At 40.0% G+C, this 18,323-nt stretch overlaps 1 protein-coding gene across 3 annotated transcripts in view; it reads right to left on the bottom strand.

Annotated features, from left to right (window-relative positions):
* Positions 1-5,863: 5,863 nt before the first annotated feature.
* LOC311109292 (thyroid hormone receptor beta-like) overlaps positions 5,864-18,323 on the bottom strand; it is a 135,793-nt gene continuing 123,333 nt past the window's right edge. The window contains exons 7-12 of one of the 3 annotated variants that reach the window (XM_084152122.1): positions 18,101-18,248; positions 16,774-16,979; positions 15,609-15,695; positions 10,854-11,000; positions 9,911-10,169; positions 7,114-7,764 (exon numbers count right to left, since the gene is read on the bottom strand). In XM_084152122.1, coding sequence (XP_084008248.1) covers positions 7,523-7,764; positions 9,911-10,169; positions 10,854-11,000; positions 15,609-15,695; positions 16,774-16,979; positions 18,101-18,248 — 1,089 coding nt within the window. In that variant the 3' untranslated portion in view covers positions 7,114-7,522. Of the gene's footprint in view, positions 7,765-9,910; positions 10,170-10,853; positions 11,001-15,608; positions 15,696-16,773; positions 16,980-18,100; positions 18,249-18,323 lie in introns of all 3 variants that reach the window. The other 2 variants (XM_084152123.1, XM_084152124.1) reach the window with 2 other exon arrangements.

Genomic DNA, 18,323 nt, shown 5'->3' with positions numbered 1-18,323 from the left:
GCGGATAAAAATCAGTGCGTGATGACGTAGTGCACACAAAATGTACTTTTTCTCTTAAATGTTCATGTACCAAATAAAAATCTATCATTCAATGTGTTTCCATAGCATTTTCAACTGTACGGATAGTTTTGTCACAAAAACTGTTGCGTTAACTAGCAAATGTGCCTACTCTGGTCTTGGTAGCTTCGCTCTAGCCAACAGTTTGCGGATACTGTGCGGGTAAACTGTGCAGGTAGTCTAGTCTACATGATGAGATTATTATGGATAAGAACAATAATATTTTTATTTGTCAAACGGCAGTCAAGCATCGATCATCATGTCACTAGAATAAGACCTTCGATATTTATTGGAAAGCAGCATCAAGCCCATCACCTTGCACTTTCACCACCCTTTGAAGTTTAACATTATTTGTTTAATCTGTAGCCTAATAAACTGCATGGTTTCGTAGTGGGAGGACCACACACCATATCATCGCGTGACTCCCAAATTTACTTCGATATGATGGTTATTATATAAATATTTGCACATAAAGGCGTTTCCACTGCCATTTCCCGCATAATTAATTTTACAGACATAAAAAGATCCCACCATGTCGAACAAACAAATGATCTTTCGGCATTTATACAATTACACCCGAACCTTCCTATTTCCATCACAGCTGTCGTAACTTTTTTTTAGACGATATGACTTTGCTTGCATAAAAACTGGATAGAAACGTGCTTCCTAAATATGCTAGAATTGACTAAATATGCTAGAATGACGCCATCATCCCAGGGCCTGCTCCAATCTTCAATCAGCAGAGAGCAGTGTTGCTCTTATAACCAACCGTTGACATAAGAGTTTTTTATGGACACATCAGATACAAGGTGAATTTTTGCTCCTGTAGCCGTCTGTGTCTGTCCCTTTATATAAGATGAACCACTGATCAAAATGTAGCTTTATTTAATATTATTTAAACAGAATGACTTAGTTAAATGATCATAATTGATGTTGCTCAAGTCCTGCCATCTTTTTTTTATAAAAGGTGGTATTTTCGGTGTTAATTTAAAAGGAGGAATGGTGTGGTGCTGTAGAGCTTTTAGCCCAATGTTCTGCCTGATTCCACTAACTGAACCCTGACATTTGAAAACACAGCAACAGCTCTCTCTCTCTCTCTCTCTCTCTCTCTCTCTCTCTCTCTCGCTCTCTCTCGCTCTCTCTCTCTCTCTCTCTCTCTCTCTCTGCAGTCACACATTATTCACTTTTCCACTTTACCTAATTGGGTCATATTGTTTTATTTTGAAAAGACAAAAACAGCCTCTATTCTGTAATTCAATAGGAGTGAGTCTATAAAGAAAGAATGGGATTTAGAGGTTTTTATATGGAACATCTCATTTAGGGTTAGTCTGTTCTGGTTTGTCTGAGGATTACTGCTATGAACAGAAATATCCAGGCAGAGAGATTAAATAGAGTCAAAATAAATGTCAGAGGGCAAACAAATCATATTACACACAAATGCACACAGTATACACGCACATACACATATTTGTGTTGTTTGCATGTAATATTTGCATTTTTGGCATTATCTACACTTTCCCATGTGAAACATGGAATGACCGCTGACCTTTTTGACATTAAGCTAAAACATCACTACGAAACACCACTACAGGATAACAGAGGATCTCATTCTATGCCTTTTGAAAAACAACACTTCTCTGAGTGATTAATGAAACTGGTCTGCGTCTACCATGCCCTTTCCATCCTTAGTCCTTCCACCTTCTACAAAACAACACAAATAGGTTAACGCGCACACACACACACACATAGGCTACAAACACCTACACCCACACATACAAACTGCATGCTAAGTATCTGCTTTCAACTAACCCCATCTATGCCTGTTAAATTATTTGATAAGGGAGTTCAGGTAGGTTCATAAGACCTGGATGAAATGCCTGAGATGAGGAAAGTTATGACCCCTATCAAATCTGGGCTCCATCTCATGTCAGCTTGGTCTGAATCAACCTTAGGTTTCATACTGACCGAGGCAAAGCACTGAATTAATGATGGTTTTGAAAAGGGCAAAAAAAAGGCTGAAAAACAAGAACATGGTGGCCTTGGCAATGTGTACAGGTGTAGGATCTTAATTTGATCCCCCTGTTGTTAAAGGAAACTTCCTGCAGAACAGGAAATGCAAACTTGTAGTGTATTCAAGGTTTAAAAAGGCTTCTAGAGTTTGTAATTTCCACTTTAAAATGTCAAACTTGATTTGCCCAAACCAAAAATGTATCAACCCCTTCAAAAATGTCCATTCATTATAATCCACATAATAATTCAAATTTTCTGTTGCTACAGGATTATTTTCCTGTTGTGAGAAACGGATCAAATTAAGATCCCACATCTGTAGCAGTTTCATTCTAGAGAGAGGCTTTTAGGGGCTCTGACCCTTTCATGGATGGTGAGGCGTTTGCACAATTATCACGTTGACTCATGAACTGAATTATCATTAAACACTATCTTCACTGCAATATCATGATCAGTATAAGGATATGATAGATCTGACTGTCGAAAACGTAATCCAAGGATTGTGTGTGTGTGTTACGGGTTTCGGTTTCTCTGTCTATTTCGAGGTTGGTTAGCCCGTTTGCTGAGGCGCGCACTGATTGGAGTCACCTCGTTGGTCAGTATGTGTTACACCTACGCTGGCGAGTCATCCCGTTAGTCAGGATGTGTTTCACCTGTGCTGACCCAGCAGGTATTTAAAGCTACACCTCACGTTAGCGATTCCACTTTAGTTAGCCAGGAAGAAGCTGGAGTTTTGCGTTTTCGCGTGTTTGTTTTATTCCATATTTATTTTACTCCCTATCCTAAATTGGTGTGTTTTCACGCCGTTAGTTTGTCTTCTCTGAGGTAAATTTAGTGGGCACTCATGGTGGGGTCTTTTTGAAACCCCTTTTTAGTTGCTTGCCAACTTTCAGTCTTTCAGATCCCCTTTTGAAACCCTTTTTGTTTTGGTTATCGAAATGATTTTTGTTAGTTCCCTTTCATGAGACAAGACATTTTGAGGTTGTCCTTTGGGAACGTGTGTGTGTGTGTGTGTGTGTGTATGACATTTTACAAACAAAAAAAACACTTCAGAATACATTTTCTCAAAACCATCTTTATTCTCAACATCCAATTCACGTTAAGTGCAAACATCATCGTCATAATCATGAGAATCCAAATTAATAATTATTATATTTTCTTCCAGGGCACCCAAGTCAAAGCACTCTGTCCAAAACATGTAATATTCAGACTCATTCTCAATCAATTACACTAACATCACACACTATAACTTCACTCTCTCTCCAAAGACTTGTCGTCCAATATAAACGTTTACTACATCATGAACAACAAATTGTTGGTATTTGTCTGCTTAAACAATAAGACATGAAAATACACAAGTAAATCATTGTGTTATTCTTTTAACAGTGAGTGGATTTGCTTGGCTGATGTTGGTGATGCCGTCAGAAATAGAGCTGGTCTTGCATTTATAACGTCTTTATTCAAATTGTCCAGCCCAACTTTTCAGTATGTATTGTTTTTTCCCTGACAGTATATATAGAGTTCAGAGGAGGCTGGTGAGGGGAGGGCAGCTCATAATAATGAATGGAATGGAGTAAATGGAATGGTATCAAACACATGGAAACCAGATGTTTGATGAGATTGAGACCATTCCATTGATTCCGTTCCAGCCATTACTATGAGCCCGTCCTCCCCATTTAATGTGCCACCAGCCACCATACAGTAACCAACTGATATTTTATCAAGGTGAAACTAACACTGCAATCCGTCTATGATTCTTATAGTTCATGATGTTCACATAGTTATATCTAAAACAAATGTAAAACAGTATGTCGTTGTGGTTTTGCAATGAAATTGAGAGAAGGATTGTTTTCCCCCGTTATTTAGGTAAAACAGTAAAATGTTCATAATATGCATACAATATCTGTAAAAAATTATGCAGTCTGAAAATATACATCCTTTTATCCACTGTAGTACTGTAAAATAGCTTCTTTTCTATTGGTGCAACATTTGTTGTTATTGGTTTGTAACTGAGTTAAGAGTGACCACTCTTACGAGAGATAATACCACACTGGCGCTTTAAGAAGTATTTTATGGAATAAGGTGACATTCGGCAGTGTGCATGTTTGAGATTGACTACAAATCACCTTGCATCCCAAAGAACTACTCATTCTGTGATCAAGATTAGCCATTCTGTGCAGCCATTGCCTTTTTCAAAACGGATTGCATCAAATATGCTGATTGTCACGACTCATTCTAGGGCCACTGATTTAGCCCATGGTCCAGGATTTAGCCCATGTCCAGGTTCAACTTGTGAACCAGGAAGTAATTAGACCCTGCGCCACTTCCTGTTTCCAATTTCCCGTCTGTCTCTCTGATTGTCTGTGCATTGTTAACTGTGCAGTTTGTGAGAGTTGTGAGGTCCTAGTCATTCAAACACTGCAAAGTCTATTGCTTTATGAAAGGCATCACATTTACAGAGAAAACACAAGCTGCTTTGAGGAGTAGTGTGAAGCTTGAATAGTAATACATGTATTTTTACGCAAAGCGTACATTGTTTTTGCAGTTGCAAACAAACCACAATATCATTTTTTTTATATATATATACACAATCAAAATAAAGAGGAAAATTGAGCAAAAGCTGAAGAGTTTTTCAATCTCATCAGCTTTTTCTCTGTACCTTTTTCTCTGTATCTTTTATTATTTTTATTTTTTATTAAATTCATGTGGCAGCTAGGGGTGTAATGGTTCACCACGGTTCTGTGATAAGGATTTGGTTCATATTGTGGTTTTGGGATCACGGTTCGGTTTTGGTACAGCGGGAAAATGAAATGCCAACAGTTACTGTAGTTAATTTTTGTTTATTTAAGAAAATACAAAGTGTTGGTATTCCTGAATCCATATATGATCATGAGTAATATAACGCCCGATCAGAGCACTATCAGGAATAACAACACTTTGTATTTTCTTAAATGAAAACACCCGATTACTCATCAACAACAACACTAAAATAAAGTGCAATATGCGTGTGAAATCAATATGCAAACATGGCTCAGACATTGTATATAGGACTTTGCTATAGTGTTTTCTTACAAAGAGAAAAAGATGCGCACTTGTGTGACTCTCCTAAAGGGGGCGTGTCTGTAGCAGGGTACTCATTTTTGGCCAATTCATTGCCAACTTCGGTTTTAGCTTGCGTATATAAAGTGGGTACTACCTGGGTGCGAGAGGGAGAATTTCGTGACGTGGATCGAGCACTTTTACGAGGTGCTGAAACACCTTATTCTCAACCACCGAGAATGGGTGCATATCCGCGGCTATAAACAAACCTATCGCTCTTGTAATTTCTGTGGCCCGGTCAGTATCAGCTGCAAAGGGCTGCTTGAATACAGAGGGGAGACGAAGTTGTGTTGATGTTTTTTTGCGTTTCCGTCTTGCTCTGGTGGTAGGAATACTGGGGTGAAGTCGGCTTAAATGTGTCAACCTGTTTGAGGTGTTGGCAGCTGCATAGGCTATTCTCGTTGAGCAGTGGCGGCATACTCTCTCTGTCCATTGACGTTTTAATCTACTGGGAATCCAAAACGTTCCCAAACTGGAGATTTAAACGATGATGGAGAATCCTTCTGGTTTACCGACCCCACCACTCACCATCGAATAGAACTAGTTCCCGGCTGTGCCTCACAAAAGGACAGTTTGAAATTCGCCAATTAAGATTTCAATGTTGATTACAAGGTGCACATAGGTTCTAGTTGTTTTAGCGGAATAGCCTGAAATGTTTTTTCAGCTCAGATTTACTCAAGAGGCATACAATGCAGTTTATGGCATAGCCTATAGGCCTAGTGTTTAATTTTGTAAAATAATGTAAAAAATATATTCATTCGGGTTCACAGTGCGGACCGAACCGACGTCCCCGTACCGGTTCGGTACGAATACGTGTACCGTTACACCCCTAGTGGCAACGATTCTCTCCTCTGCCTCAGAATACAGAATTCCACTGACTGTGGTCAACATAGGAGGGGTTTGACCCCCTGACTACGCCCACATGTCATTCATACAGGCATAAATCAGCCAATTAGCAAGTATCATAGAACCAACCAGTCCTTATAGGAGGGTGCATCATCACCATCATCACTTACAGTAACTCACATGTTGAGAATATAATATAATGCATGAACATCAATAATTCAATAGTTCCCATGGGATTTTGTGAGTCATCAGGAGGAGGTTCTGCCTGCTTCACAGCTCACAGTGTCTGTCTGTCCGTCTGGTCTGTCCGTCTGGTCTGTCCGTCTGGTCTGTCCGGTCTGTCCGTCTGGTCTGTCCGTCTGGTCTGTCCGTCTGGTCTGTCCGTCTGGTCTGTCCATGTTCTAGAAGCATGTTCTAAAAGAAGTCACTGATAGCCAATCAGGTCAGGTTAGAACATGCATCCTGGTTGCTGGGAAACCAAATCCAATATGGTTGGATCAATTCCCAATTTTTTTTGGCACTGCATGAGTGGCATCATTCAAAAAAAATAGATAGATATAGAACGGCTTTAGTCTTTTTCCTGACTTCATTTCAAAGTGTGCTTTTATATCTGTCCTGATCATTTAGGTTTAATGGAGAAGGGGAGAAACAAGACGTCTTTTAGCTAGCTGTTTCTCCGTGGATGAGTTGTTTAGTGTTGTGCCTTGCCATTGTTTAGAAATGTGACTGGGTCTACTCAGGTGGGAGCTTGTGGTGTGAATCATAGAAATTGAATTAGAACAAGAATATCTGCAGGTCCACCCATATCATTACAGAAAATTGATTGAATGGGAATGCCTGTTTTACTATTTCTATTTCTATGGTGTGAAGGATGTGAGTACAGTAAGAGTGTATTTGAATGTTGCAGAATGGCAGCACTGAGCATGTATAGATATAGCTCTCACAGAACACCAGCACCAGAGGGACACCTGTATGAAAGCTACTCCACATCCCTTGACTGGGGAAATATCGTAGGAAGAGAATACGAAAAGGAAGGGAATAATGCAGGTTAACTGGCTTCTGCTGTCTGTCACTGTCTTGTACAGTACTGACCTTCTCAGGGTTGGTGGAGTCAGCACTCTGTATTAAAATGGACTAAAATGAAACACTACACGTTGCATGGTTCGTATGACTGACTGAACGAACACTGTCGACGATAGCAACTAGACATAATCACCAAAAAGCAGACTGACTGTACAATTAACACAAAAAACTGAGAAGAAGTGAAACATTTACAAAAGACAACCCCAAAGAAAATGCTATTCACATGTACCCGCATTGTAAGGGATGGTTCCATCCATAAGAACTAGGCAGAGAAGCTAGGCTACACCTAAGCTATGGAATGAAGTGACTCAGTAGTGCTAATGAGAGTTCCAACAACGTGTCCCAAGACGCCTAGAGCGCCCACGCACACGCACACTCCGACACACACCTCAGCAGGGTGTGTGTGCCCGTCTGTCCCTCCGTCTGTCCGTCAATCCTCAAAGACCTCCAGGAAGAGTGGGGGGAAGAGTTCGTTGGGGCACTCCACCTTCATATGCAGGAAGCGGGAGGCGTGGCATGCCCCAATCATCCGCAGGTCTGTCACCTTCATCAGCAGCTTGGGCCAGAATTGCGCCACCTTGTGTTTGCGGTAGTTGATGTAATGTTCAAAGGCCAGAAGGAACTCCTCCTGACAGCGCTCAATACGCTCCACGCTGGTCAGCCCCGGACGGTCTGGGGAGGGAGGGAGAGAGAGATGGACAGAAGGGGAAAAAGGATGAATATGGGTGAGTTTCATGCTGTACTGTATTTTCCTACTGTCACGTAGATGGAAAAATTCTATACTAATTCAACCCCAAATCTAAAACTCAATACTTTTATTAATCGGATGTCCTGTAATCTGTCGCTAGCTTGTTTCATTAGCACTACTGAGTCACTCCAGGGGTTGCATGTGTGATAGATTTACAGAACATCCGATTAATAAAAGTATTGAGTTTTGAGTAAGTATGCTACAGAATTATTAGAACGAATAGCAGATTGGTTCACGTTTGCCATTGATTTCACAACTATAAAAGTCAATGCAGACAATCTGTGCATGTGGATATAATAGGAGATCGATGGCTTCACAGAACAGAGTGGCATCGTCTTAGAGATGGAGGGAGGGAGATGTGTGGCCCCTGCACAAAACTATTGATTTTGAACGTCAATCCCCCGGACGGCCATTGTAGTCTCATCATTAGATGGTTTCCTTTCCTAGGGTGGGCTCTGTAATCCCTGATAATCGCTACGTGAAAGATTGGCCTAATGGGTTTAAACAGACCTTTGGTGGAAGTTAACAGCAGTATTGACGTGTGACTGACTGTGGTTAATCACACATGAAAACAGGCCGGCACACACTGACTTACTGGCTTTGGGCTTTACTGACTGTTTTATACACTTACCAAGGCTTTACTGACTGTTTAATTGCAGTATTGACGTGTGACTGACTGTGGTTAATCAAACATGAAAACAGGACGGCAGACACTGACTTACTGGCTTTACCGACTGTTTCATTGCTTACTGACTGTTTTGCTGCAGGTCTCACGGGGGGTTGGCGGTTGGTTTAATGTGGTGGTAAAGCATCAGGAACTACATGCTCTTTGCTAACAATTCATTGTATATGAATAAATATATACACTGAGTGTACAAAACATTAGGCCTTCCTACTATTGAGTTGCACCCCCTTTTGCCCTCAGAACAGCCTCAATTCGTCGGGGCATGGACTCTACAAGGTGTCGAAAGCGTTCCAAAGGGATGCTGGCCCATGTTGACGCCAATGCTTCCCACAGTTGTGTCAAGTTGGCTGGATGTCCTTTGGGTGATGGACCATTCTTGATACACCAGGGAAACTGTCGAGCTTCAAAAACCCAGCAGCGTTGCAGTTCTTGACACACTCAACACAGTGAATGGCACACATACATAATCCATGTCTCAATAGTCTAAAGGCTTAAAAATCCTTCTTTAACCTGTCTCCTCCCCTTCATCTACACTGATTGAAGTGGATTTAACAAGTGACATCAACAAGGGATCATAGCTTTCACCTGGGTTCACCTGGTCTATGTCATGGAAAGTGCAGATGTTCCTAATGTTTTGTACACTCAGTGTATATATATTATATATATATATATATATATATATATTTATTGTGTACAATTTAAGTGTATATCATAAAGAATACACATCTATTAGCACATCATATCGCTAAAGCTACATGTGTGTTTATAGATGTGTAATGTACGCTTCATGATATACTGTTAATGTAAATCTTCTTTCTAGAATTACATACACACGGGACAGGGGTTAATATGGCGTGTTGTTCGACCAATTCTCTATGTGTTTGAACTCAGGGGCCTGCCGCTCTCTTTCTGTTTTACCCACAATGTATTCCTATTTCCTCCCTAATCTACTTTTAATGTAACCTACTTGTCATCTTGCTAACTAGTTCAAGATTGAAATGGCAGGTCATGACCAAATTAAAATGAGCAACAACACGATATAGAATATTAAAGAACATTATTTTGAACGTTTTTGAACACTCTTTAACAGATACGTTCAAATTCACCAAATATTTTAAAGGGATACCTTTTAAAGGATATCTTTGAATTAACTATCCGTAAAAAAGCGATATCTTTTATATTGTCAACTTACAAGTGGATAAAACTGCTGCTGGACTGTGGCCCCTCAGTTTCAATGGCCATGACCCCCTTGCCCTTTAAAACGCTTTTAGAAGGTGATATAACCCAAAAGCCTGCGTGTAGCGAAAACAAGGGGCCAATTGTCTGGTAGTGTGGTGACGCAACAGGTGTGTGTGTGGGCCGGCAAGCATGTCTCTCTCTCTCACCGGAGGACAGGAGGATGACGGCCTGTAGCAGAGCAACCTCAGAGTCGTCCAGGTGGAACGACGACAGCGACACGCCCAAATCAAAGATGGCGTCCGACACTACACCCAGGCCTCCGTTCTTCAGCTGGCCGCGGGTCACGGCCATCTCCCCGTTAAGAGTCAGCGTCTCGCTCTCGGGGTCGTAGCGAACGGCTGCCCGTAAAGACATGATCTCCATGCAGCAGCCTTTCAATAGGATAATCTGGTCTTCACAAGGCAGCTGGGAGGAGAGAGACAAACACAGAGAGCAAACATTGTTGTAGATTTTGTATTGATTTATTTGCACACAAAAGATGAATGACTGATGTGATTGTAAGAATGAAAAGGAAAAAGGAGCATGAGGTAAATACTCCAGAAATTATGTTAGACCATTTATGTTCACATATATTAGTAGTGTTAGCATTTATTACAAACTGAACTCTGTACATCCCATGGTAAATATTTTATTTGTTTTGCTATTTAGTTTGCTATATTATTAATAATGTTGATTTTGTTTAGTTTTACATTTTGAGACCATTTCTATTTCAGTTTTAGTATTAGTTTGAGTTTAAGACAAATAGAAATATAGCACTAAACAAAAACATAATTTACACAATTTCTATTTAACTATAAACTAAATATTGAATTAATTATACATTTAAAATGTTCTCTTTTTAGTTTCTATTTTAGTTAAATTGCTTATGTTGTTGATGATGTTTTTTTAACTTGAGTTTGTTTCTGTTTAAGTTATAGTGTTTTATAACCAATATCTTTATTGACATTCTCAATGGTAAGCAGGAAATCAATCATATGAAAAGAGAACAAAAATATGAAACACACATCCCCAATTAAAAATTGTATAACTTGATAATAATTACATTTTACACTTTAGTTTCAATAAAGTAAAATAACTGTTCTTACATACCTCACAGAACATAGGCAGCTTTTTGGCAAAGTCCACCACTCGGGTAATGGCGGGGGTGATAATTTTTGTAAACTGACTGAAGGCTTCAATGTCCACTTTGCTCCCTTCAGGTGCATTTATGACCGATGCTTGACCAATGTCCTCGGGCTGAAACGACAAGAGGAGGATGGAGGACACAGCTCAGTGCATGTAGGTACGTCCAACAGGGATAGACTACTAAAAGACTTTAAGACACAGGGTGCGTCTGAAATAGGGTGCACCCTATATAGTGCAGTACTTTTGAGCATAGGGCACTGGTCAAAAGTAGTGTACTATCTAGGGAGGAGGGTGTGAATTCAGACGCAGCTAGAAAGATCAGACCACACAACACGGTCTCCTCTTTCTCCTCTAGGCGTGAGACAGGTCAACGAGTAAAACTGCACCACATGAAAACAAAGTGGACAGCGTTTCCACTGTGACCGTTGTTCAGGAGGGAAAAGGAAGAAAGTTTGAGGGAAACTTAAACAGGAGGGAATACTCAAGAAAGTGCAAAGTGCAAGCCATTCATTTTCTCATCCTCAGTTGGCAGAGTCTTTGACTAGGGTTATCCACTGATACGGTATTATTATTATTATAACATATTCAACTACTTTCCTTCTGACCAGAAGTGACATAAGAGTGATAGAGAGTAGAGCGAGTGTGTAAGCAAAGAGCCCAGATTGAGTTGAGTTGAGTAGCAGAGGACAAAGCACTGTGTACAGCACCCCCCAGCTTCTGTTGGTTTGGTTTTAAATCAATAGGAATATTGATTAAATCATAAAACACTCATTATAAATAATAATAATATCCCTTTAAGAGTCCTTCTCCTATGTATGCCTTTCAACTGTCACAGCTAGCGGAGAACTAGCTACATACTGTATGCACAGCACTTAAAGCTACTCTATATGGCCAAAAGTATATGGTCGTTGAACATCTCATTCCAACACTCGGCGGTCCTGTTCTGTGAGCTTGTGTGGCCTACCACTTCGCAGCTGAGCCATTGTTGCTCCTAGACGTTTCCACTTCACAATAACAGCACTTACAGTTGACCGGATCAGCTCTAGCAGGGCAGAAATGTGACGAACTGACTTGTTGGAAAGGTGGCGTCCTATGACGGTGCCACGTTGAAAGTCACTGAGCTCTTCAGTACGGGCCATTCTACTGCCAATGTTTGTCTATGGAGATTGCATGGCGGTGTGCTTGATTTTATACACCTGTCAGCAACGAGTGTGGCTGAAATAGCCAAATCCACTAATTTTAAGGGGTGTCCATATACTTTTGGCCATGCAGTGTATATGGGTCATTCTACAGAAGTGGTTCAAATTGCTGTCAAAATAACTATTAAAAAAACCCTGATAAGTCTCCAAACTTAAGATATTTTTAGCATCATGATCTATTCTAATTCATGCCAAGGCAATAACACACATATTGTTAAATTAATATAGTGCAAAATCATTGTTGATATACCCTTTTCTATTGAGGGGTGGCTGTCCCCCACCCTGACTCCTAAAATTAATGTTTGAAAACAAAGCAATTAATTATTTTTAACACTATTATTTTAATAGAACATATTGAGTTGTTTTATTATTCAATTGAAAGATACTGATACTTTATTGTAAAAAAATCTTTCTCAGAAAAATTATTTCCCCACTTTGTATGTCACTACCGAAACACACACATTAAAATACTGTAGAATGATTGTACCTTAAGCCACATCCCTACAACTATAACCAGGAAATGGGATTGCATTCCTCTCCATCATAGCCACATGATGTGTCAATACCTAACATATAATATAAAAAAATATATACAGTGGGGCAAAAAAGTATTTAGTCAGCCACCAATTGTGCAAGTTCTCCCACTTAAAAAGATGAGAGAGGCCTGTACATTTCATCATAGGTACACGTCAACTATGACAGACAAAATGAGAAAAGAATTCCAGAAAATCACATTGTATGATTTTTTATGAATTTATTTGCAAATTATGGTGGAAAATAAGTATTTGGTCAATAACAAAAGTTTCTCAATACTTTGTTATATACCCTTTGTTGGCAGTGACACAGGTCAAATATTTTCTGTATGTCTTCACAAGGTTTTCGTACACTGTTGCTGGTATTTTGGCCCATTCCTCCATGCAGATCTCCTCTAGAGCAGTGATGTTTTGGGGCTGTCGCTGGGCAACACAGACTTTCAACTCCCTCCAAAGATTTTCTATGGGGTTGAGATCTGGAGACTGGCTAGGCCACTCCAGGACCTTGAAATGCTTCTTACGAAGCCACTCCTTCGTTGCCCGGGCGGTGTGTTTGGGATCATTGTCATGCTGAAAGACCCAGCCACGTTTCATCTTCAATGCCCTTGCTGATGGAAGGAGGTTTTCACTCAAAATCTCACGATACATGGCCCCATTCATTCTTTCCTTTACACGAATCAGTCGTCCTGGTCCCTTTGCAGAAAAACAGCCCCAAAGCATGATGTTTCCACCCCCATGCTTCATAGTAGGTATGGTGTTCTTTGGATGCAACTCAGCATTCTTTGTCCTCCAAACACGACAAGTTCAGTTTTTACCAAAAAGTTCTATTTTGGTTTCATATGACATTCTCCCAATCCTCTTCTGGATCATCCAAATGCACTCTAGCAAACTTCAGACAGGCCTGGACATGTACTGGCTTAAGCAGGGGGACACGTCTGGCACTGCATGATTTGAGTCCCTGGCGGCGTAGTGTGTTACTGATGGTAGGCTTTGTTACTTTGGTCCCAGCTCTCTGCAGGTCATTCACTAGGTCCCCCCGTGTGGTTCTGGGATTTTTGCTCACCGTTCTTGTGATCATTTTGACCCCACGGGGTGAGATCTTGCGTGGAGCCCCAGATCGAGGGAGATTATCAGTGGTCTTGTATGTCTTCCATTTCCTAATATTTGCTCCCACAGTTGATTTCTTCAAACCAAGCTGCTTACCTATTGCAGATTCAGTCTTCCCAGCCTGGTGCAGGTCTACAATTTTGTTTCTGGTGTCCTTTGACAGCTTTTTGGTCTTGGCCATAGTGGAGTTTGGAGTGTGACTGTTTGAGGTTGTGGACAGGTGTCTTTTATACTGATAACAAGTTCAAACAGGTGCCATTAATACAGGTAACAAGTGGAGGACAGAAGATCCTCTTAAAGAAGAAGTTACAGGTCTGTGAGAGCCAGAAATCTTGCTTGTTTGTAGGTGACCAAATACTTATTTTCCACCATAATTTGCAAATAAATTCATTAAAAATCCTACAATGTGATTTTCTGGAATTTGTTTTCTCAATTTGTCTGTCATAGTTGACGTGTACCTATGATGAAAATTACAGGCCTCTCTCATCTTTTTAAGTGGGAGAACTTGCACAATAGGTGGTTGACTAAATACTTTTTTTCTCCACTGTATATATTGTTTTGGGACTAAAATATATGTCCAAAAGATACATAGATAGCTAGCCATATGGTAACTATGGGGATTCATAGTCCAAAATAAGTCTAAATGGTCAAAACTGAAACGGCCACAACCAAAACAATTCGGTTCATTTTGGTATTGACATGATTGTTTTGGTAATTGACACTTGATTGGTAATCCACTGTATTTCTTTACATTTATTGGTCCTCTGTAGCTCAATCGGTAGAGCATGGCGCTTGTAACGCCAGGGTAGTGGGTTCGATCCCCGGGACCACCCATACGTAAAAATTTATGCACATATGACTGTAAATCGCTTTGGATAAAAGCGTCTGCTAAATGGCATATTATTATATTATTATTGAAAAAAACATCTGATAAGATAATCTACATTAAAGACATAGATAATTATTTCTTCCTGGAAGTCAAAGTAATTGGACGAAACTGCTTCTTCTGGCTTTAAATGGAGGACATGATATTGTAGCGAATTCGGGGGGTAGCCCCAACCGGGACTCGAACCCAGGTTCAGCGACTGTCAAGTCAAGCTAACACCTTCACCGTTACGCCAAGAGGTTTAAGTGTTGGGTTAAGGTTGCTACAATATGGTATACAGTGGACAAGGTCCTCAGCCTAATCCCTCCCCCCACAAAAGTTACACAGTGACATGTCCAAATCTGCCAAAGTGTGTACGACACAGGCTGTATTTACACAGGCAGCCCAATTCTGATATTTTTTCCCCTAATTGGTCTTTTGACTAATCACATCAGATCTTCTCACATCAGCTCTTTTTCAGAGCTGATCTGATTGGTCTAAATATCAGAATTGGGCTGCCTGTGTAAACGCAGCCACAGTGTGCAAGAAGCTTGGTCTGTGAATACAGGGACACTTGTCCATTGGTCAAAGCCTGACATTGATGGTGAAATATGTCTCAAAAAAATTAAATGTAAATGTTTTGAAAATCAGTTTAAAAATCTTGCTTTTACTATTTTGCACATTTTGTATTACATTTCTCAAATTAATCTGTAATAGAAGGTTCATCAAAATTATCTATACTATGCATGGTTCTCCCTTATTTATTAATTGCAACTTTTTCACTGTTTCGGTAGTGAATAATTTAGTGCCTGATAAGGAATTCACAAAATTATTTAAAATATGCAATACAAACAGTGTGTGAGTAGTAGATATGTCTAAAAATAGGACCAATTTGAATGAACCACTGTATTTTAACACCAGCCTATAATATAATAGCTAGTTATAGCAGGTGCGATTTGAGAAGCGTTTTGATAGTATTTAAACTCAGTATTATATTTGGTCTACTAGTTCTTACCTTGGTTTCCTTCACCCCCACTGCACTCTGGTCAGAAGTATAGAATAAATTACATGTTATTTCATTAAGTAGCATTGCTTCCTCGACCTGTTGGACAATCAACAGAGATTGTGAAGAACGTTTCAATGAGGAACCCGTGTCAAGCCAACTAAAAAAAAATATGTTTAAACTGAGGACAGGTAGATGACAGACAAGTAAGTGCAGAGAGAGAAAACAGGTGAGTAGTACACAAAATGCAAAGTGGAGTTTCCATGACAAGATTTAGGCTCAAGCTGAAGCATTTGTTTTATACTTATAAACGTATATTTAATTCTAGGTATTCAGGTAAAACATTTTCATAAACTTTTCTTTTGGGGGGGGATACAAATTATACTGTTGTATGTCAAGGCTCACAATTGAGTTTATCAAAGCTGATATACATTACGATAATATAGTATAAAATAATACTATAATACTAATATAATACTATATAATAATATGCCTGCACAGGGACTACAGATGAAAATTAGCTATTTAGCCAACTCTGGAACTATTACTAATACAAAATAAATACATAAAATAAATTATAATAAAATAAAACAAATTACAATTCAATCTTTCTATTCTGTATATGTGGCCTACTCAACAGTCTATAGTCTTAGGCCTTGTGTAATCTCTACATGGAAACTCCAGGATAGAGTCAAAGAAACTGAAACAGACTTCAATCTGCAGAGGACGATTAGACTTTATGGAAAATAAAATAAATTGGTTAAATGTGAGGAGTGAAATTATAATGTAAGTACTACTCTACACACAGCGAGAGAGAAAGAGAGAGAAAGCGAGAGAGATAGAAATAAACAGTTATTCGTTTTTAGTATTTGGTTAGATTATTAAAGAACACTGCTTTAAAGGAGAGAGAAAGAAGAAAACAACAGGAATCGATTGTTCCGTTTTAAGTTAGTGTCTGCTGCGTTGAGGAACACACTTTCTCCAGCATCCAGCTAATTCTCCCCATTCTACAAGGAGATACAAAAAACATGGCCATATTAACGTTGTAAACAGTGGTGGGTTGGGGATGGGATGGCAGGTAGGGAAGGGGACAAGAGAGGATTTGTGGGATCTGGGAATGTTTCACAGAACAGACATGGTTGGTTAGACGCTGTCAGCCACGGAGGAGACGTCTCACCAAGAACTTGCGTTTCTGTTTCCAGTGGTTGCCCTGGGCGTTAGTTGACATGTGGGCCTCTGTGACCATGCGAATCAGGTCCCACTCCTCCTGGGACGGCTCAGGCCGGTCCCACACCGTCTTCTGGAGCTCATCCTTCCGCCGCCGCTCACGGTTCTCCTCAATCAACTTCCGCTTGGCGAGCCGCTTGCTATCGTCCAGCACCACTGGGAGGGAGTGGTGGGGGTGTAGAGGATGGGAAGGGGTAGAGGAGGGGAGGAGGAGGAGGGTGAGGTGTTAGGGATCAGGGTGAAGGGGGAAGTGGTAGGGCGAGGGAGGGTCAAAGGAGTCACGAACGGAGAGGGGGTTAAGAGGGAGGGGATCAAGCGCAAAAAGAAGCAAGAGAGTAAGTCTACAACATTTAAAAAGTTTAAGTTCAAGGTTAAGTTTAAGCATCAGCCAATTAAAATCGTTGACATAGTGTCACGTGATAGAACTCTACATTGTAGCTGCTCCCATCAGATAACCTGGCACATGTTAGCCCTATGCTAACATCACCAGGTGGCAGTGAATATTTCCTGTAACAAATTCCTCATCAGCCTATCAAAGATCTTAAACTCTTTCTCCACAAACCAATGGCAGTTCTTAAAATAGGTCAACTCGGCCACCAGAGGGATACATGTAAACCTTGAATTTGGAGTTGCAATTTTCTAATGTTCGCAAGTATGGCCCCATACAATTTACAATACATATAATATACCATTTCAAACATATGCACTCTGCCTCTGATATTTACACTGATAATAGCCATCATTAAAAACATTATTTGTCAATAAATAAATAATAATACAAATTCGATAACAGAAGTAAAAACAGAGAACGCATGATAGAAATTGCACAATAAAACTGTTTTTTGGGGGATCTAAGAATGAATTAGCTTTTTAGAGTGTTTGTAAAGAGTAATGAATGAGGCAGTCTATTCCTGTTATGAGGAGTCATGACATTAGTTCTCCCTTTCTCTGTACTCTGAAATAGGTAGGTTAAGCAGCTCTCCGTGATGAGCCACCTGGCAGGCCAGGCATGGTCATTAAGTTCAGTTAGCAGATCTCTCAGGTATATTGAAGCGTATATATTGAGACACATTTGTAGAGCAATCAGAACTAGTTCTAGTTAGTTAATCTGTTTAATCCGTTTTTTTCCCAGCTACCATAGCGGTGGTAGTGAATGTCCTCTCAATTAAATATGAACGCTACATTATTATAAATGTATTATACATCTCCCTCTAGAAGAGGGAACATCCTCTCTAAAAGTTATTCTGGGGAACTAAACTAAGCAGAATACTACTTACAGTCTGTTGCCATGCCGACAGCGATGCACTTCTTGAAGCGACATTCCTGGCACTGGTTCCTGGTCACCTTATCGATAATGCACTTCGCCTCGTACTTACACGCGTACGTCGGGTTCAGGTTCTTCTGGATCGTCCGCCGGAAGAAACCCTTTGGGGAAAAAATATCAACTAAATGTTTAAAGGGAATTTCCGGAACACAATGATCAAAACAATTATATCTGTC

Source organism: Coregonus lavaretus (genome assembly GCF_964263955.1).
Source record: "Coregonus lavaretus genome assembly, chromosome: 3".
NCBI classification, from domain to species: Eukaryota; Metazoa; Chordata; class Actinopteri; order Salmoniformes; family Salmonidae; genus Coregonus; species Coregonus lavaretus.
The sequence above is the reverse complement of the archived record's forward strand: the minus strand, read 5'-3'. Positions and strand labels throughout refer to the sequence as shown.